Source organism: Littorina saxatilis, linkage group LG1, assembly GCF_037325665.1.
Source record: "Littorina saxatilis isolate snail1 linkage group LG1, US_GU_Lsax_2.0, whole genome shotgun sequence".
Taxonomy (NCBI): domain Eukaryota; kingdom Metazoa; phylum Mollusca; class Gastropoda; order Littorinimorpha; family Littorinidae; genus Littorina; species Littorina saxatilis.
The window spans coordinates 62,816,137-62,838,687 of record NC_090245.1 but is presented as its reverse complement, the minus strand read 5'-3'; the positions used below and the strand labels follow the sequence as shown (position 1 = coordinate 62,838,687).

The 22,551-nt window shown below is 40.8% G+C and overlaps 2 protein-coding genes across 3 annotated transcripts in view; one reads left to right on the top strand and one right to left on the bottom strand.

Moving 5' to 3' along the window:
• Nucleotides 1-22,551, top strand: part of LOC138975910 (angiogenic factor with G patch and FHA domains 1-like) — a 61,545-nt gene that overhangs the window by 13,389 nt on the left and 25,605 nt on the right. Inside the window, exons 5-7 of one of the 2 annotated variants that reach the window (XM_070348678.1) lie at nucleotides 16,640-16,891; nucleotides 18,264-18,639; nucleotides 20,048-20,208. In XM_070348678.1, coding sequence (XP_070204779.1) covers nucleotides 16,640-16,891; nucleotides 18,264-18,639; nucleotides 20,048-20,208 — 789 coding nt within the window. Of the gene's footprint in view, nucleotides 1-16,639; nucleotides 16,892-18,073; nucleotides 18,165-18,263; nucleotides 18,640-20,047; nucleotides 20,209-22,551 lie in introns of both variants that reach the window. The other variant, XM_070348684.1, reaches the window with a different exon arrangement.
• Nucleotides 5,403-15,628, bottom strand: LOC138975926 (uncharacterized). Its single transcript, XM_070348694.1, has 8 exons — nucleotides 15,275-15,628; nucleotides 14,704-14,761; nucleotides 14,135-14,256; nucleotides 11,997-12,104; nucleotides 10,545-10,652; nucleotides 9,156-9,263; nucleotides 8,192-8,349; nucleotides 5,403-7,185 (listed from the first exon to the last, which is right to left on the bottom strand). The coding sequence occupies exons 2-8, from the start codon at nucleotides 14,720-14,722 to the stop codon at nucleotides 6,822-6,824; spliced, it is 987 nt and encodes a 328-aa protein (XP_070204795.1). The 5' UTR covers nucleotides 14,723-14,761; nucleotides 15,275-15,628; the 3' UTR covers nucleotides 5,403-6,821.

The following is a 22,551-nucleotide window of genomic DNA, read 5'->3' as shown; positions in this document are numbered from 1 at the left end:
TATGACTGTTTTCGTTGCTGAAAGTCTGTCCGTTTATTAGCTCCGCCGAATACGTCCGGGAGATTTTGTTTTCGTTCCTGTTACTTTGTTTGGTTATCGCATGACTCGATAAGTTATGTACCGATTTTCGTGAAACTGAATGGATTTTGCTGAAACTTACAGGGTCGTCTTCTGCAGCCTAATGTGTGTCTTAAGCCTGGTTGATGTCGGGATATATTATGAGAGGAAGGGAAGAGTACAGCCCTGTTACGCAGTCTACTGACCAACACTGCAGGTGTCTGTCTTGAGCCTGGTTGGTGCCGGGATAAATCATGAGAGGATGCTCAGTTTACAACCCTGTCACGTAGTCTCAGACCATATCATATTCATTGATCATCATGAAAAGAAGTCTCAGGCTCGGTGTCCCTTAGACTTAGTTAGACCCCTGTTCTCCTGGTGACCTCAGCTTTGATTTCCTCTCCATGTATGTGGCCTGGGTTAGTTCTGATCGGGATAGCCAATATTGGTAAATTCAGGAGCACTGTCCTTCGAGGGACGTGGTTGCGCCATCCAGAATTTGAGGTGGGGGAGGGGCGTACGAGGGGAACTCATTGAAGTTGGCTCTGTGACAAAGCAATTAATGATGTCAATAAGGGACTTAGTAGGCGGTGTCCTGGGTACTTACAATCAGAACAAGCTCAAGTTAACTCCACCAGAGGAGTTAGTTTAGTCTACTCAGGTTGATGTCTTCCTGTCGGTTTTATATTGACAGTTCCATGTCAATGCTAAAACTAATCTAGGATAATTGAATTTGGGTTTCTTAATAATTATGTCAATAGTTGTGACTTGTATATATATAATGTATAAATTAAGCTTTCGGGCAGCACCTAAAATAAGCAATTGTGGAAAAATATATGGATAAAAACTTTTTAAACCAATGCTGATATTGGGGCTTTGACAGTGTGGCTGATTGCCAGGCATTGGGAGTCGCAGTGAGCAATGCAGGGGTAATGCCACTGGATGACGCAGAGTGAGACCCCCCCCCCCCCCCCCCACCCACCTGCCCCCGTCCTTCCCTTTCTCATCAAGCTTTTTTGCGTTAACAATAATTCTTATTCATATATTTTTTGAATTGTTATCATGATTTTGTGTTATTTAAAACTAGCATCAAGTTAAACTTAGTTACTAGTTCACACATCAATACCAATTGCTGACAAACAAAAAGTAAAAACAGTCTCTCTGTCACGCTTCCATACAAGAATGAAAAAAAAGCATAACAAATGTATTAAACATATTTTATTGACCGTTATATGTACATCAAGCAACGAACCAAATAAAACAATGTCTTAATTTAACCAAAACTGTCCAAACAGAGGGACAACTGTGATCCTTTGAACCATTGAAACACTGAATAAACTAAAACTGCGCTAATTTTACTTGTACATGTAACTACAATAATGACAGAAGTTTTTGAGTGTTAGCACATGTACAGCATTTGAACAAAGTTACCGTGATTTTTGCAATCCTTTTTAAACTTAGACAAACTTTATATAAAAACAAAACAATCTGAAAGATAATTGCAGCCTACGATCCCAAATGAACAACAAACAAACAAACTCAAAAATAAATGAGCATTGTCACCTTAAGTAAAACCAAATCTACAGTACAGTCTAGCATCAAAATGTATGATGCAGCCGACATCTGTGCTGTATAAGACAAACTCAAATCAAATCATGTTGCTTAAAGTGGGCTCTTAATCAACCAGGAACACGGCACACAAAACACAGAACATTTTTCTAATTTCAAAGAGCAAACTGTTCCGTGTTCCATGTTCGGTGTTGATTAAGAACCCGTTTTAAGCCTCGCCGACCAGCTGGGGCCATATCAAGACTATAAGACCAACTCTACTGTGGATCTCACACCAAGTTATCATGCCAACGTTATGTGCATTTACTAGGTCATCCATAATAGTTTAAGAAAACAAGTCTCCAATTCTGGAAAGAGAGTCGACACACAAAAATATATCAGGACCATCCAGTTATCGCCTGAACAGAACATACTCTGTAGCCTGACATCAAAATGTAAGGAGCAGCCAAAATCTGTGCTGCATAAGACCAACTGTACAATACACTTCTCACTACAAAAAAAACCCAACTCACTGCCATTTATTTATCGCCTAACATCAAAATGTATGGCGCAGCCAAAATCTGTGCTGCATAAGACCAACTCAAATCAAATCATGTTGCTTAAAGCAGGCTCTTAATCAACACGGAACACGGCACACAACATGCACAAACACCGAACATTTTGCTAACTTCAATGAGCAAACTGTTCTGTGTCTGGTGTTCCCTGTTGATTAAGAGCCCGCTTTAAGCCTAGCTGACCACTTAGGGCCATATCAAGGCTATAAGACCAACTCTACAGTGAATCTCACACAAAATTGTCATGCCAACATTACACCTTTTGTGCATTCAGCAATCCATAATTGTTCAAGGAAAAACATATAATACAAATTATATTTGCACATCAATACCATACAAAGATAAATTGCAGTAGAGTGATTTGGATACAACAATAAACAAAGCTGTTGTGTTCAACATCTAATTACAGTTTACATTGATTTAATTGTTTGGTCATCATCTTTCTCTTCTCCATTAACTCTGTGAAGAGTCAGTGAGACACTGAATAACTGTTCACCAGTTTCTTCCAGCTGTCCTTTGTGTCACTGTCAGTACAGTATACATACAAATAATCTCCCATGGCAACAATGTTTCCCTGACATTATTGAAAAGAAATATGCATTGACAAAATATTTACCCAGGAAAACAAGTGAACATACATAGCTTGGCTTGCTGCAGCCTTCGGAAGGGGGGGGGGGGGGGAGGATGGGGTGGGGGTGGGGGTGGGGGGAGGAGGAAGTTTACTCCTCTGGGTACTTCCCAATAGTTGAATGTCCTCAAAAGGCTCTCCTGGCTGAGAAAACTAAGCTGCTTTTAGCTAGGTGAATAGGTACAAATCACAACCTAGGCTTTCAGATCCAGTAGATGTCCCTCTCTCTCCACCTCCTTTATTTGTCATAAAGGTCATTTTCAGATACAATATATTCTGTCAAGTCGGACCATAGAAAGCTTGATTTTGTATCAATCTTGGCTAAACACCATCACAAATGGTCCATTACATCAACAAGGAAAGAATATAAACCGTTCTTAACAGCATCGTTAAACTGTCATTATTAACATATCAACATTTGTGTCACAGGCAAGTCAAGAAAACTTATCTCATGTTAAATGGCATCAAAATTGGTCCAATAGAATCAAATCAAAATAATATAATTTTGTTATGGTTATTAACATCAAAGCTCTTGCACATCACACACACATATGTAAACAAATAAAATACTGTGCATCATAACCAGCCTCTGTGGCTAGCGTCGTGGATTTGGGGGTGGATGGTGGTGAGTACCAGTCTTATTACACACATATACATCTATGGAATTGTTTGGCTCTGACTCTTACCCACAATTGAATATATGCTATGGGCTCAAATGGGAAGACTTGGGGCTACACAGTGGAGTTTCACCTACTTAATGGATGAGTCTCCAAGAGTTGCTCAAATTGCCTGACCAAAACTGCAGGTGTCTGTATCTCTCAGGCCTGGTTGAAGCCAGGATAGATTATAAAAGGAAGCGTAGAGTACAGCCTTGTCTTAGACTGGAACTGAACTTTTATAGCATCATCTTGAATCATCCTCGTCCTCATATATAATCATTGCCAAAAAAAAAGTATCCAATTCTGGAAAGAGAAGACAAGACCAAAAAACCCATCTCAGGACCATCCATTTATGGCCGGAACCCAACATACACTGCAGCCTGACATCAAAATGTAAGACGCACCTAACAACTGTGCTGCATAAGACCAACTGTACAATACACTTCACACCAAAAACATCATCTGAGGACCATCCGTTTATCCATTTTCGGAAGATCAACTCCTCGATTTACCCTGAGCAAAAAGCTGGCAACTTTAGTTTTCTGCACTACATCAAGGGTTTGTCTGTAGATGCTACGATGGATTCGCAGGTCATGACCCAAGAATGTGGCAAGCATATCTTGATCTAACTCAGAGATAGCCATAGCCTGACTCAGTGTGGCTAATTGCTTGCGCAATGTTGTTGGAGTGAATAATGACGCATCTGAGCAGCATTGGCATACTCTTCAGTCTTGCAACACTCGTGAACCACGGTATGGCCTTTGACCAGTGGCTGTGATAAACAGGTAAGGCGAGTGTAAGTCCATGAGGGAGCGCATGGCAATCAGCGACTCAACACTTTCCACCATGCTTGGTGTCAAAAGTATTGGAACTGCTCTATTGAATTTCCCCCTGATCTCAACCCTGTGAAAGATGTTTCTTTCTTTCTTTCTTTATTTGGTGTTTAACGTCGTTTTCAACCATTCAAGGTTATATCGCGACAGGGAAAGGGGGGAGATGGGATAGGGGAAAGATGGGATAGAGCAACTTGTTAATTGTTTCTTGTTCACAAAAGCACTAATCAAAAAATTGCTCCAGGGGCTTGCAACGTAGTACATTAAATTACATATCTTACCCAACTCACATATAGCAATTAACCCTAGTTCAGTGCTGGTAACGCTGTACGCGTCCCCTTGGTAACAAGGAAGGCGCCTCTAAAAAAAGAGTGACATGAGACCCGTAAGGGTGTCTAAGCCAGCCCGGAAACGAGACTGCCTTCCGTATGCGCGCGCATACACCGCCATATGCAATTCATTCCAAAGCTCAGCGCCAGTGAGACTGGTCGCATTTGATGTACGCTCCGGCTGTTTCAGCCGTTTTGACTTAGTCTTTTGACTTTGTTGTTCCTCTTGGTATCTTCTTGCATCTGGACTTCTCTACTGCTGTTGGGGTGAGGTCGTTCTTGTTTATTCTTGATTTTGGCAGCGTTGTTGGCCGCTTTTTGGACTTGCAAAATTTTTTTCAAAATTTTTTCGTGAGTCTTTGTTGTGTCATGGCCGACAATGCCAAGAAGAGGTGTACGCCTAAAAGGTAGCTGCTGCGCCCACTTCTTCTAAAGAATCTTCTAGGAAGACTAAACAATCCGTTTCTGGTGAAGATACTCTTGCAAAAAATCTTTTGATGTGTTTGTTGATTTGCCCGCTAAGCCGGTAGACAAGACAGCGGCCATTTTGTCGGCTAAGCCGGTTGACAAGACCGCTCACGTGAATAAACCTGCTAAGGGGGATTCTCCCCCTGTGGTGCCGGGGTTGGCATCCGCTGATGTTGCTGCTTTGTTGTTATCTCTTAGTTCGCAGGTGTCTACTTTAGCGGCCGAGATTACTTCGACGAGAGCGGAGCTTCGTTCTCTTCCCTCGGGTGTGGCTGGCGTCTCTTCGCTTGCCAGCGTTTGTTTCTTGTTCACAAAAGCACTAATCAAAAAATTGCTCCAGGGGCTTGCAACGTAGTACAATATATGACCTTACTGGGTGTGAAAGATGTTGACAAGTTTCTTTTTAGTTTCAGTCAAGTCTGCCAATCACTGGAGTACAAAGCCTCAAACCGCTCACACTTGTTTTGGGTGTCATTATCATTGATCTTAATTGCCTCTGCTTTCATGATTTGTGCACACTTTTTCAAGCTGTACCCAATTTTCATTACAAGAGCACCTTTGCTATACATGTTTGCTGTTTGATCGAATTCACCAAGCTCTCGAACTGACTTCAACACTGCGTCAAAATTGGCTGGGTCAATGGCCTGAGTTAAGTTTGCAACTTGCATTGATGTGTTCTTCCTTAGCAGTAGACAAAGCCTCCCGAGCTCTCTCAAACGGCCATTGATCTGACCATATGTGTGCTCTTCACAATCTCTTCTGGAATATAGTCTCTTGCCATATCTCACAATCAATGAATCTGCCATGACAATACGCCCAATGTCATCTTTCTTAAGTTTGGACAAAACATTTGCGAAAAATGATGAACTGACATCAGGAGGCAGGGGAAGCAATAGCCTGCCAATGATGGCACACTGTCCTTTCTTCAAGCGTTTTGAATCACAAGATCTGTGTGGGCAGATTGGTTCAAGTTTGGACAAGAGCTGTCTGCGATAAATAGCTTTGCAGTGAGGACATGCCCTATAGTCTGGTTGTGTTGTAGGTTCTATGCTCTTTCTGTATTTCGGAATCAGCGGTCCTTCTTTCTTTCTTTATTTGGTGTTTAACGTCGTTTTCAACCACGAAGGTTATATCGCGACGGAGAAAGGGTGGAGATGGGATAGAGCCACTTGTCAATTGTTTCTTGTTCACAAAAGCACTAATACAAAATTTGCTCCAGGGGCTTGCAACGTAGTACAATATATTACCTTACTGGGAGAATGCAAGTTTCCAGTACAAAGGACTTAACATTTCTTACATACTGCTTGACTAAAATCTTTACAAAAATTGACTATATTCTATACAAGAAACACTTAACAAAGGTAAAAGGAGAAACAGAATCCGTTAGTCGCCTCTTATGACATGCTGGGGAGCATCGAGTAAATTCTTCCCCCTAACCCGCGGGGGTGGTCCTTCTTTATCCCCGAGAACTTTGCAGTTATAATGATAATCACCTTCATCCTGTAACTTAATAAAGGCTTTTCTCCGATCTGGATGCCCATTTCCCATTTTCAGTATTGCCGAAACCTCTGGTTCTAGAGCATGACAACGCGTGAGGTGCGTTGACATTTTTGTATTCAACTTCTGGCAAAACATGCAACAGTGTCTTTTCAACCCGCCCGTAGTACACTCTGAATCAGGCTGTGGATACGCAACAGAAGTCGGTTCATCAGGTTGTGGACACGTCACAGAAGTCGGTCCATCAGGCTGTGCACACGCCACAGAAGTCGGTTCATCAGGCTGTGGACACGTGACAGAAGTCGGTCCATCATGCTGTTGGTTGTCAGTGCATCAGGCTGTGGATTTGATTTTGGCTCACTATCTTTGTGTACGCAGTCACTAAGCATAGGATACATTATTTCATCAGTAACTGATTCTTCTGATTCACTAACCCGTATGCTTTCAGAATCACTGACATAACAATCACTGTCATGTGTATCAGGGTCACTTGGCAGCCACTCCGATGAAGAAGACTCCACCATGGACATTGTTTCATTGTCCTCTTCATCAGCCAGGTCATCTGATTCAGGATTCTTCAATCGTGTCATTCTGAAAACAGAAGGGAAAAAGACATTGCTCACTCTACTAGCTCAGCTCCGCTGTGTTGTGTCTGTAAAACTACCGGTATGCTGATGTTGTGCCAAAAGTCAACACGATAGGTATGATTCAGTGCCACAATGTGAGCATCAAAAGTAGACTCACACCCTAAAAAACAAAATGTACTTGAATATGTCAAGATTTACATTAGAAAAAAGAAGTTTAAGATAGGTCAGCATGTTATTATAGTTACATAGTGAAAATATAATTTTGTTTATTAATTTTGGTGAAAAATTACTATATGTCCAGTAATTCTGATTGCGTCAAATAAAAAATAGTACAACGCAGAAATGCCGTGTTTTCGCTGTAAAAATAGCTGACAAACTTCAAAAATAATCACTTAAAAACAAAGGGGTTGAAAACAGTGTGCCACAATCTCACTGTCTTCATTTCAGCTGTTCAAACACTGCTTACCAGTCAACATTATTGTAACATTTTATGTTTACCACACACCCGGTCATAAGCATTCCTGCAAGAACACTTTTAGCCGAGATTTCTAAAAATACAGCCTACAGCAACTTGTTTACATTCACTGAAAAATGTTACCAAAACAAAAGGAGAGTGGGTATCTATCTGGTATAAAAGGAGATTAAATCCCTACCTCTCCACCTCTACAGGATGAATGAATACTTATCATCCTCCCCAACTACTGTATCTCTGGATGTGCATTCTTACCTACCCACCCTTCCGGGTTGAGCTAATTACCTACCCATCTAACAAACGACTCATCTTCTTAGCCGGATTACCATGCTGTCTGGAGTGAGTGTCTACCTACTCACCTATCTTTGGATGTGAATATCTACCAACCCACCGGTCCACAGAGGAGAAATACCCACTTATATGCCTATATATTGAAGGGATGTGAAAACCTACATATCCACCAATACAAGAGTTGTGAATCCTATGTACAGACCTCTAGAATGGAAATGAACATCTTCCAACATCCTCCCGTACCTACCTTGACGTGGTGGTGGGGCTTTGATCCATGACCATTCGAGCTAGGTCGGCGGGGGGATCAGTACTATGTTTCTCCTCCTGTCTTTTTACAGCAGACAGCAGCTGGTCGGTCTCCACATCCAGGTTGGACGCACACTTCTTCAGATGGTTCTTCCGACTCTGCAAGGTGCCACAACATTCAAGATGTTACTGTCCTTTTAAGTAACAAGGAAATCTTTGTAGGGGCCACGGATATAAAAGCAAGAAACGGTAGAACATCAAACCACATGATTAAACTGACTACTGACCAGACACCACAGTGATTAAACTGACTACTGACAAGACAGCACAATGATTAAACTGACTACTGACCAGACAGCAGAATGATTAAACTGACTACTGACCATATAGCACAATGATTAAACTGACTACCGACAAAACATCACAATGATTAAACTGACTACTGACCAGACAGCACAACCATTAAACTGACTACTGACTAGACAGCACAATGACTAAACTGCCTACTGACCAGACAGCACAATGACCAAACTGACTACAGACCAAACACCACAGCGAATAAACTGACTACTGACCAGACAGCACAGCGATTAAAATGACTATGCTGACCAGACAGCACAACGATTAAACTAACTACTGATCAGACAGCACAGTGATTAAACTGACTGCTGACCAAACAGCACAGTGATTAAACTGACTACTGACCAGACAGCACAGCGATTAAAATGACTATGCTGACCAGACAGCACAACGATTAAACTAACTACTGATCAGACAGCACAGTGATTAAACTGACTGCTGACCAAACAGCACAGTGATTAAACTGACTACTGACCAGACAGCACAATGATTAAACTGACTACTGACAAGACAGCACAATGATTAAACTGACTACTGACCAGACAGCACAGTGATTAAACTGACTATACTGACCAGACAGCACAACGATTAAACTGACTACTGACCAGAGCGGTCGGCAGAGCCAGCCCACACATGGGACTGTCTACGACGTGAGTCTTGGCTGCTTCCAGGCCCTGACGTCTCTCCGCCGCCTCCTGTCGCTTCTTCTCCTCCTGGACACAGGAAGCAATGTGATGGTCATGACCATGGCAACACAATACTGGACACAGGAAGCAATGTGATGGTCATGACCATGGCAACACAATACAGGACACAGGAAGCAATGTGATGGTCATGACCATGGCAACACAATACAGGACACAGGAAGCAATGTGATGGTCATGACCATGGCAACACAATACAGGACACAGGAAGCAATGTGATGGTCATGACCATGGCAACACAATACAGGACACAGGAAGCAATGTGATAGTTATGACCTTGGCAACACAATACAGGACACAGGAAGCAATGTGATGGTCATGACCATGGCAACACAATACAGGACACAGGAAGCAATGTGATGGTTATGACCATGGCAACACAATACAGGACACAGGAAGCAATGTGATGGTCATGACCATGGCAACACAATACAGGACACAGGAAGCAATGTGATGGTCATGACCATGGCAACACAATACAGGACACAGGAAGCAATGTGAAGCAAAGCTGACTACTGACCAGACAGCACAGCGATTAAACTGACTACTGACCAGACAGCACAATGATTAAACTGACTACTGACCATACAGCACAATGATTAAACTGACTACTGACCAGACAGCACAATGATTAAACTGACTACTGACCATACAGCACAATGATTAAACTGACTACTGACCAGACAGCACAATGATTAAACTGACTACTGACCAGACAGCACAATGATTAAACTGACTACTGACCAGACAGCACAGCGATTAAACTGACTACTGACCAGACAGCACAATGATTAAACTGACTACTGACAAGACAGCACGGTGATTCAACTGACTAATTTAACCATTCAGCACAATGATTAAACTGACTACTGACAAGACAGCACAATGATTAAACTGACTACTGACCAGACAGCACAGTGATTAAATTGACTAGTGACAAGACACCACAGTGATTAAACTGACTACTGACCAGACAGCACAAGGATTAAACTGACTACTCACCAGACAACACAACGATTAAACTGACTACTGACAAGCCAGCACAGTAATTAAACTGACTACTGACAAGACACCACAGTGATTAAACTGACTACTGACAAGACAGCACAGTGATTAAACTGACTACTGACAAGACATCACAGTGATTAAACTGACTACTGACAAGCCAGCACAGTGATTAAACTGACTACTGACAAGACAGCACAGTGATTAAACTGACTACTGACAAGACAGCACAGTGATTAAACTGACTACTGACAAGACAGCACAGTGATTAAACTGACTACTGACCAGAGCGGTCTGCAGAGCCAGCCCACACCTGGGACTGTCCACGACGTGAGTCCTGGCTGCTTCCAGGCCCTGACGTCTCTCCGCCGCCTCCTGTCGCTTCTTCTCCTCCTGGACACAGGAAGCAATGTGATGGTCATGACTATGGCAACACAATACTGGACACAGGAAGCAATGTGATGGTCATGACCATGGCAACACAATACAGGACACAGGAAGCAATGTGATGGTTATGACCTTGGCAACAGAATACAGTACACAGGAAGCAATGTGATGGTCATGACCATGGCAACACAATACAGGACTCAGGAAGCAATGTGATGGTTATGACCATGGCAACACAATACAGGACACATGAAGCAATGTGAAGCAAAGCTGACTACTGACCAGACAGCACAGCGATTAAACTGACTACTGACCAGACAGCACAATGATTAAACTGACTACTGACAAGACAGCACAATGATTAAACTGACTACTGACCAGACAGCACAGCGATTAAACTGACTACTGACCAGACAGCACAGTGATTAAACAGACTACTGACCAGACAGCACAACGATTAAACTGACCACTGACCAGACAGCACAGTGATTAAACAGACTACTGACCAGACAGCACAGCGATTAAACTGACCACTGACCAGACAGCACAGTGATTAAACAGACTACTGACCAGACAGCACAACGATTAAACTGACCACTGACCAGACAGACTACTGACCAGACAGCACAATGATTAAACTGACCACTGACCAGACAGCACAGTGATTAAACAGACTACTGACCAGACAGCACAGCGATTAAACTGACTACTGACCATACAGTAAAGTGATTAAACTGACTACTGACAAGACAGCACTGTGATTAAACTGACTACTGACCAGACAGCACAGTGATTAAACTGACTACTGACAAGACAGCACAGTGATTAAACTGACTACTGACCATACAGCAAAGTGATTAAACTCACTACTGACAAGACAGCACTGTGATTAAACTGACTACTGACCAGACAGCACAGTGATTAAACTGACTACTGACCATACAGCACAATGATTAAACTGACTACTGACAAGACAGCACAATGATTAAACTGACTACTGACCAGACAGCACGGTGATTAAACTGACTACTGACCAGACAGCACAATGATTAAACTGACTACTGACCAGACAGCACAATGATTAAACTGACTACTGACAAGACACCACAGTGAGTGACTAAACTAACTCCTGACAAGACATCACAATGATTAACTGACTACTGACCAGACAGCACAGCGATTATACTGACCAGACTTCACAACGATTAAACTGACTACTGACCAGACACCACAACGATTAAACTGACTACTGACCAGACACCACAACGATTAAACTGACTACTGACCAGACACCACAACGATTAAACTGACTACTGGCCATATAGCACAGTGATTAAACTGACTACTGACCAGAGCGGTCGGCAGAGCCAGCCCACACATGGGACTGTCGACGACGTGAGTCTTGGCTGCTTCCAGGCCCTGACGTCTCTCCGCCGCCTCCAGTCGCTTCTTCTCCTCCTGGACACAGGAAGCAATGTGATGGTCATGACCATGGCAACACAATACAGGACACAAGAAGCAATGTGATGGTCATGACCATGGCAACACAATACAGGACACAGGAAGCAATGTGATGGTCATGACTATGGCAACACAATACAGGACACAGGAAGCAATGTGATGGTCATGACCATGGCAACACAATACAGGACACAGGAAGCAATGTGATGGTCATGACTATGGCAACACAATACAGGACACAGGAAGCAATGTGATGGTCATGACCATGGCAACACAATACAGGACACAGGAAGCAATGTGATGGTCATGACTATGGCAACACAATACAGGACACAGGAAGCAATGTGATGGTCATGACCATGGCAACACAATACAGTACACAGGAAGCAATGTGATGGTCATGACCATGGCAACACAATACAGGACTCAGGAAGCAATGTGATGGTTATGACCATGGCAACACAATACAGGACTCAGGAAGCAATGTGAAGCAAAGCTGACTACTGACCAGACAGCACAATGATTAAACTGACTACTGACCAGACAGCACAATGTTTAAACTGACTACTGACCAGACAGCACAACAATTAAACTGACTACTGACCAGACAGCACAACAATTAAACTGACTACTGACCAGACAGCACAGTGATTAAACTGACTACTGACCAGACAGCACAGCGATTAAACTGACTACTGACAAGACAGCACAGTGATTAAACTGACTACTGACCATACAGCAAAGTGATTAAACTGACTACTGACCAGACAGCACAGCGATTAAACTGACTACTGACCATACAGCAAAGTGATTAAACTGACTACTGAACAGACAGCACAATGATTAAACTGACTACTGACCATACAGCAAAGTGATTAAACTGACTACTGACCATACAGCACAGTGATTAAACTGACTACTGACCATACAGCAAAGTGATTAAACTGACTACTGAACAGACAGCACAATGATTAAACTGACTAATGACAAGGCACCACAGTGATTAAACTGACTACTGACAAGACAGCACAATGAATGATTAAAATGACTACTGACAAGACACCACAGTGATTAAACTGACTACTGACCAGACAGCACAGTGATTAAACTGACCACTGACAAGACAGCACAATGATTAAACTGACTACTGACAAGACACCAGAGTGATTAAACTGACTACTGACCATACAGCAAAGTGATTAAACTGACTACTGAACAGACAGCACAATGATTAAACTGACTACTGACCATAGAGCAAAGTGATTAAACTGACTACTGAACAGCCAGCACAGTGATTAAACTGACTACTGACAAGACACCACAGTGATTAAACTGACTACTGACCATACAGCAAAGTGATTAAACTGACTACTGACCATACAGCAAAGTGATTAAACTGACTACTGACCATACAGCAAAGTGATTAAACTGACTACTGAACAGACAGCACAATGATTAAACTGACTAATGACAAAGACACCACAGTGATTAAACTGACTACTGACAAGACAGCACAATGAATGATTAAACTGACAACTGACAAGACACCACAGTGATTAAACTGACTACTGATAAGACACCACAGTGATTAAACTGACTACTGACAAGACAGCACAATGATTAAACTGACTACTGACAAGACACCACAGTGAGTGACTAAACTAACTCCTGACAAGACATCACAATGATTAACTGACAACTGACCAGACAGCACAATGATTAAACTGACTACTGACAAGACACCACAATGATTAAACTGACTACTGATAAGACACCACAGTGATTAAACTGACTACTGACAAGACAGCACAATGATTAAACTGACTACTGACAAGACACCACAGTGAGTGACTAAACTAACTCCTGACAAGACATCACAATGATTAACTGACAACTGACCAGACAGCACAATGATTAAACTGACTACTGACCAGACACCACAACGATTAAACGGACTTCTGGCTATACAGCACAGTGATTAAACTGACCACTGACCATACACCATAACGATTAAACTGACCACTGACCAGAGTCGTCGGCAGAGCCAGCCCACACATGGGCCTGTCGACAACGTGAGTCTTGGCTGCTTCTAGGCCCTGACGTCTCTCCACAGCCTCCTGTCGCTTCTTCTCCTCCTGAGGTTCTCCTCCTAAAATAATTATGGATTGTCACATTCCGTACCAAGCGGGTTTTGAACTTGCAGCCATGAACCACGAGTCCAACACTTAAATCATTCAACCAAGGCAGTAGGCACGTAGAATAAATCATGTTTCTCTTTCATTGAGCGTTTAAGTTTAAGGATAATTATAATTAACCCAACACAGAGGACAGGTTGAGAGTCTATAGATCACTGAATTACCCTTAGCCATGCTAGTACTGTAGTTGTACCCATTTGATTATACACCAAAGTGGCATGAGGAAAGCTAGGACTAGGAGAAAAGTGTCTTCTGCGAGGACACAATATTAGATTGAATGATAAGATAAAAAGACACTATCAATTATCATACATATGTATAACTGGGATTTTGGTTACTGAACCATTTATCTAATGAAAAAGAAAGTAATAATAATTGAGCAGTAGAAAAGGTACACTTACCAAGAGAAGCCTGCAGCATGAGTAATCCTCTTGTGATGGGGACTCTTTGAAACAGGTCCTGCAAAGCAAACCGTGCTTGATAAAACCATGCATCCACGCTTTTGACAACATGCATCTATTGCTAGCCCCCGTATATATCACCTCAGTAATGAGAAAAAGAAGAAGTGTTTGTCTGCATTGTCATGATTGTGACAGAAAACCGTTTACAAAAAAACAACGCACATGTGATGTTTACAGAATCAGTCTACAAATCTATTTGGACCGATGGACAAGCCTGAGAGGGATTTTAAATCATCGCAACTTAAAATTAAAAGTGAAAGTATGTGTCGCACACTCATTACATCATGACATATAATGATGTATGTATGCACAAAACCAAACTCCACTCCAGTCCAAAGCAGAAAACTGCGAAGCCGGCAAAAGCGCCTTGGAAAGCAAGTCTAAGTCTAACGCGCTTCTGCGTTAGCGATTAGCAACTCGTCCCTGGTTCGCATGCTAATGTTCTACCTTAGTTAAAATCGAGGCAGTATACATAAATAAGTCATCAATGATAACTCTAGAATCAACTTACCGAATTAACAGGACCATCCCGCTAACTGCTGGCTACAGCCGCCATGTTGAAGAGAATCGGGGAATTCAGAGTGACGTCCCTTGATCGTGTGTAAGTGTTAAAAGTCCAACCAAGCTTTCGGCTGAGGCGAGTGTGACGTCCATACACGCGAAAAGCACCAAATCCTCAAAATGGGTCTCTGTACCCAAAATGATTTTTAAGGGTACAAGAGCACCTTTGCAACTCTTTCTCATGCTTAAAAAAAGTGGGTTCCTGATTCATGCACCGAGTTTTCAAATGAACCCAGTTTGTACTGAGTGTTAACTAGCCGTGAACCGGGTTTGATGGATAGGAACGTACACACACACACACACACACACACACACACACACACACAGAGAATTACATATTAGATTGCAACCATGTACCAATATGATGCTTGTTGTTTGTTATAATATTAGTGATCAGAGGTTATTGGTTCACACTCTCAGCCGAATCAGTAGATCAACATCTCTATTCCATAGGTTTATTCACTAGAGTAGAACAGAAAGGAAACGCTACTCAGTATCAGAGCTTTATTAATACCGAGTGAAGCTCATTAACAAAAGGCAAAATATTAAGATGTTGTGGTTGCGGGCGGGTGCATTTCACTCATGGTACCAAACGAGGGAAAGTAAGAAAGCGGTCAGTTAGGAGAGGCTGGGTGGTGGTAACATCCTGGTCCATAAACTTGAAAACTATGGAAAATTTCCCACAAGTAATCTTCCTTTCAATTCATTCATTCAGGTGATCGGAAAAATCTCCACCTTTAACCCACCAGGCACGGTTGGGATTCGAACCCACGACCTTCCGTTAGGGAGGCCGGAGTCTTATTCACTAGGCCATTGCGCCTGTCACTAAAACTGCACCCGGTGTTCCCATGCAGTCACCCATCCAAGTACTAACCGGGCGTGACGTTGCTTCAGTTTGGTGATCGGATGAGAATCGGTGTTTTCAATGTGGTATTCAATTTGGCTGCTTGTCAGCTAAGAGATTCAAACCCGTGACTGCCAACTTAACGAATTGCAGATCGGGGTATTCCTCATCAATTCCTGAATCCAAAAATACATAGATATGTTATGTTTACTCTGAAAATGGGCTCGGAATTAGAGAAAAGAGGTTAATGGAAATTAGGTCTTCCAATGTCATGCTTCGCCGAGACCAACTTGACTCGTCACAGTTTATGGGTTTACCAGGTTTAAGAAATCTCAACAAAGACTGACCCCAGGTTTTTCAAGTGTCGGTCTTTTATTTTCAGGCTAACAGATTGACCTAATGCTTTGACATTGCTTGAGACGACTTGTTTGTTTTTGATTTGAGCTGGTGTACTTTTTTTTCTTTTTCCAGGTACGCAGTTTGTACTATGATCCAAGCACAACGTCATACTTCTACTATGATGAAACAGAGCAGGCTTACAAGTTTCACTCTTATGCATCTGGACAGTATGACCAGCAGATGTCAGGGGGTGATATTCACAATGGCCAGAATGTTGATGGTGTGCAGACTGGCACCAGTGGCCAACACGATCTAAAGGAAAAACGCAGCAGTGCCAAGAAAAAATGTCACAGACAAAAAGACAGAGAAAAACCAAAAGCCGGGGTAAGCATGTTAAAGTTACCTTAATTATTTCAGGGTAAACTATCTCAGATTTGTCCAGGCCTTAACATGAGAATATGAAAATAATAAACTGACAAAGAAGAAACTGCTGTGTTTGTGGACAGCAACAACTTAATTGAGACTAAAATTTGAGTGCACTGAAAAACATCTAAAACTTACCATTCTGACCACTTCATACCATTTTGAACAAGAATCAAAATCTCCAGCTGACATGATTTTCAATTTTTTAGAAGCCATCGTCTGAGTACGTAGGCTGAGAAGATCCATAAACAAAATTATAGACTTAATTCTTTGGACCAAAACAACATTGCAGCAACATTGTCTTTTACTGTTTTAGATCGCCGATAATGTATCTTTTTAAACAAGGATCCAGTTACAGTGAATATTTTGATTGTATACTTGCAACTTGGCTGCATTCGAATGTGTCGTCTGCAATGCTTGTTTGAGCGGAGCAAAATGATAAGCGAAAACAGGCAACAGATGGGCAAGACAATCTGTAATGAGTAACTGACACATTTCAGTTTATTTTTTGTTAATTGAAATGCTTGTTTTTTTTTTAAATCCAATTGAAATCCCTCCTACTATAATTATTTTTATTTACGAGGATTTATATCGCGCACGTATCTCACCACACAAGGCGACTCAAGGCGCATGTCTACCTATTAATGCCGTGTGAGATGGAATTTTTTACACAATATATCACGCATTCACATCGGCCAGTAGATCAACAGCCTATAGGCGCTGCATCCACCTTTCACGACCTATTATTCCAGGTCACACGGGTATTTTGGTGGACATTTTTATCTACGCCTATACAATTTTGCCAGGAAAGACCCTTTTGTCAATCGTGGGATCTTTAACGTGCATACCCCAATGTAGTGTACCCCAGATAATGACCCCCTTTTAAGACCTAAAAGTAAAACAAAATCTAAGAAATCAGGTCTTAAAATTTAGGGAGTTTTAAAATGGAGGTATATTTACAGAAGTTCTGAGAAAAAAGGGTTTTAAAAGGGTGGGAGTTTTAAATTGGGGGGGGGGGGGGGGGGGGGTCTTAAAAAGGGGGTTTCACTGTTGTAAATTTGCAATATCTTTTTGTGTTTCCTTTCTATGCTGTTTAATCAGGTTGAACACATTATAAAGAATGTTCACACCATTCTGTCTCAGGAAATACCCCAAGGCAGAGAAGATTCTCTGGACACAATAACAGCTGCTTTGAAGAATCTTGAAATCCAAAACTACAGAAGCAATGCCTTAGGTGATTCATGTTTTTAATGTTTGTTTGTTTAATTCTCTCTGGTTCCAAGTATTTTTCTCTTGCCACTGAGTTTTTTTTTTTATTTGGGTGTTTTTTCAGAAGCATAAAGATCTTGTGTCCAGAAGGAGAACAAAATCATCAAAACACACGTCTAAAGCAAAAGAGAAAAAACACAAGAAGAAGGATGTGGAGAGAGCCTTCAAAAATAACAGCAGCAAAATCATTTCAGAAGATTCTGATTCTGAAGAGGGAGCTGAGGAAAACTGTGATGTAAAAGAAGAGCTTGAAGTCATGAGAGTGGATTCTTCTGACAGTTTAGCAACAGGGGAATCAGAAATATTTTCAGACCCAGAGTCAGGGGAGCTATCAGATCAGGCATCAGAAAATGAGGAAAACGAAGCAGAGAAGAATATGGAACTTGATGGAGAACCTGTGCTGTATGCATGTCTTGCAGGGCATGATTTTACAGAACCTGGTACTTCGACAAATCCTTTTTCTGTTTGATTTGGTTTTGCAAGTACAGTAGACTTCCACTATATCGCGGTCTTTGGGGTCCAAAGATTTGTGATCGCGATATATCTGATTCGTGATGCTTTTGTCTGTGGCAAAATTTTTTTTTATTTTTTAGTCGGTCTAATGTCTCGCTTTTAACATGTAAAACAAGAATTTGAACTGGATGAATACTGTCCGAGTTTTTCTTGGTGTTGTATGAGAAAGACAATAACAACTTCTCACCTCTGCTGTTGCAAACAAACTCACTTTTACCCTCTGCAATTGACATAATGACAACCCCAGTCCAAAAACAAGAACAAAATATTGCACAGCATATTTGCCAGTGTAATGTGAAGGCTGAGGGATTGCCAGAAGGTTAGTACACTGTCCACTCAACATGCAGTCTCTGCTACACAGGCAAAGAAAGGAGGAGAGAGAAACACCTGACACAATTAGAGACACTAGTAGTAAATCGGCATGCTTGACTGCACAGCAGACAATAAAGGATGGTCAACCACTAAGCCATGCTGCCTAAGGTTTGTCATACTTGACTGATGTGCGATGGGGTGTGAAGTTTGAAGCGTGCTGTACAGGTTCACAAGAGAAAACGTGCTTCTTCACAGAGCAAAACTGGAACAGCAGGCACACACAACCAAAAAATTGTTGTTTTATATATATATATATTTAAAAAAAAATTTTTTTTACAAGGTTGGTCCTGTTTTTTTCGCGATATAGCGGAATTTGCGATTTAGTGGACCGCGATTTAGTGGAAGTCCTCTGTATTCAGCTATTTGGTGTATGATATTCTAGTTAGTTGTTAACTTTTATGATAGTTTGCTGCAAGAACTTAATTTGTCGAGAGTTGCTTGACCAAAATTTCAATCAATTTAATAGAAAAATTAGGGTTTGACAGTCCGCAACTTTCACAAAAAGCCGGATAGGACGTCATCAAACACATTTATCAAAATTTAAAAAACAACAACAATGGGGGGATATCATTCTCAGGAACTCTCATGTAAAGTTTCATGAAGATCTGTCCAGTAGTTTTCTCTGAATTGCTCCACACACACACATACACACCACCACCAGCCTCATCTCAATTCCCATCTATGTTAAAAAATTTAGTCAAAACTTGACTAAAAGTGATACCTTTTTCACATTTCACAAGGGGTACACTCCAGCCTTAATTAAAAAATAGTGTAATGCTTTCTTATTTTGGCTGTATATCTTGTAGTGTTTACTCTTTTTCGTATTGTCATATTTTCCTTTGTAGGAAACCACATACTTTTCTTGCTTTGTTAGCAGTCTTCCATGCACAACATTGTTTAATATTGAGAGTTTCTTTTCTTTTTCTTGTAGCTTGTATTCAAATTTGTTCTTTCTTTGCTCAGAGATATCAGCAAGCTATCCTCCCTGTGTTCGTGTGATCGTTCAAGAATCTGGCACGTTGGAGGTGGGCACTTTTTTTCTGGTTACCTGTCCAGGAGGCACTATTGGCCGAGACAAGGATCCCAGGCATGCCATTCAAATACAGGATATCAATGTTAGCAAGGTAAATTATTCACATGACTTTGGAAATATCTCATTTCATTCAGTCCTGTGAAGTTTGTTCATGATAGTTCAGGTCTGTTTCTCCCTGGGGAAAGTTAGCTGTCATTAGACATCAGTTTATCATGTGCATGTGTGCACAAGGGGTCTTTATAAACAATGAATTTGAGATATTGTTACATAAGGTAATATCTATACAGTGGAACCTACAACACAGACACCCCCCAAAATCAAATTCCCAAAAGCAAGGTTCTAGTGTTAAATTTGACACAAAATCAGAAAAGCTAAAATGCTAAAAGTTTTGCATGTTAGTGGAAAGAACAATCAAATATGTATCCAAAACAGTCAGTTTTGTACACCTATCTTGTCTTAAACAATGACGTACTGGCATGCTGAAAGGTGTACCCGTACGAAATGAACATATATGAACATATAAGAGACATATAAGAAACCTATAAGTTTCTTATAAGAAACATATAAGTTTCATATATGACAAGTAAAAAGCTATGTATGTCAGTTGTAGGAATAGGTTTCTTATAAGTCTCTTATATGAAAAAGACCCCAATTCATATAAGAATCATATATGAATCATATATGAGAACCTGCACTTCCAGAAACCTATAGTTCTCTTATATGTTTCTTATATGAATCTTATATGACTCATATTAATCATCACTTAGTTTCTGCATAGGAGAATTCAGGACTTAGAAAAAATATTGGACAATGCTGAATTACTGGCAATACTGGCTTTCATATATGTTTCATATATGAACAGGAAGTGGATGGTTTGCCTTGAGCATTATCTCCCCCTGACTGAACGGCCATCTTTGTGACAGCAGCTCTGTGAGGATGTTTAGCAGAAAATCAGTGAAAGAGCAGGACTAAAATGCAAAGTTCTCACAGAAATAATTGGACTTGATGTATGAATATGTGAAGAGAATGTTTATGTCATGCTGATGTTTGTGGGTGGCTGGCAGCCCAACCAACCCAACAGCTTGACACTGACAGGTTTGTGTTTTTATTCAAAATCCAGAATTTCCCTCCATTATTTGTTTTACTTTACAGTTCTGGTTCTGCATCAGGTGATCAAATCATGTTTACCAGCACTACTTTGGTTCAAGCAACAAGAAACTGTGACAGCTGTGCATATTCAAGAAAATTATTTGTGGCTGTAACTTGTTTGTTGTTTCTTGTTCATAATTTCAAGTTTCAAAGTATTGGATTTGAAGAGGACAATGCATGTCTTACTCCTCTTCTTGTGACCAGTGATTTAGAGATCTGTTTGTTTTTGCCCTCAAAATAAACACAACTTCAGTAAAGATATGTATATATACTGAACCAAAAGGTATTTTGCAGTTGGATTCATTATAATTCAAAGTCAAGACAGTTAAATTGGGTTAAGCAGGTGTTATTTCCCTTGTAAACACAAATGTAGGTCAAGGTCGTGTGTCTAGTATGAGACATATAAATATCATATATGAGACATATAAGAATCCTATAAGGGAGATGTAGGTTTCATATAAGATTCTTATAAGTCTCATATATATATATGAACATTTCATATAAGAGACCTATAGCTTTCTTATAAGAGAATATAAGATTCATATAAGAGACCTATATGAGCTCAGGTTATAGGTTCATATATGATTCATATAAGTTTCTTATAAGAATTTACCTCATTTGCATTTAAAATACCTATAAGCCACATATATGAAATTGTCATACAAGACTCTTACAAGAATCTTATATGAAATTGGGTCCAATTTCTTATAAGAACGTTTCGTACGGGTAGGTGTCATTAAACTCAAAAGCCATAAAAGGCGGGCTTTGAATCGTTTTAACGCTGGAACCTTGCTTTGGGAATTTGATTTGGGGACTTTAGGTACCACTGTTGACACTGCCTTATGTAAAATCAATCTGTTTGTTAAATATGGTAGGGTAATAAATGGCCTTTCCAGTCATATAACTGGTTATACAATAAACGGCCTCACCACAAAGATCTGCTTTTAAATGTACTGCTGGTTTTTTTTTAATGACGGACAGTATAGAAAGCAAGCTTATTATTTTTTGTTTTGATTACCAGTATGAAAACTCATGTCAGTGGGATACATGTAGTTCTAAAAAGAGTTTGTCAGTGCGACTTAAACACTGAAACCAGCATTCAATGTCTGAACCAATAATATTCATCAATACTTTATTTTAACAGTGTAATGCCATGTCAAATCCAAACTTGGTCATGCAATCTCTTACATAGAGTGATAGACATGCACCCAGGCATACTTACAAGCAGATGGCTGCATCACTCACATACACACACACACACACACACACACACACACACACACAC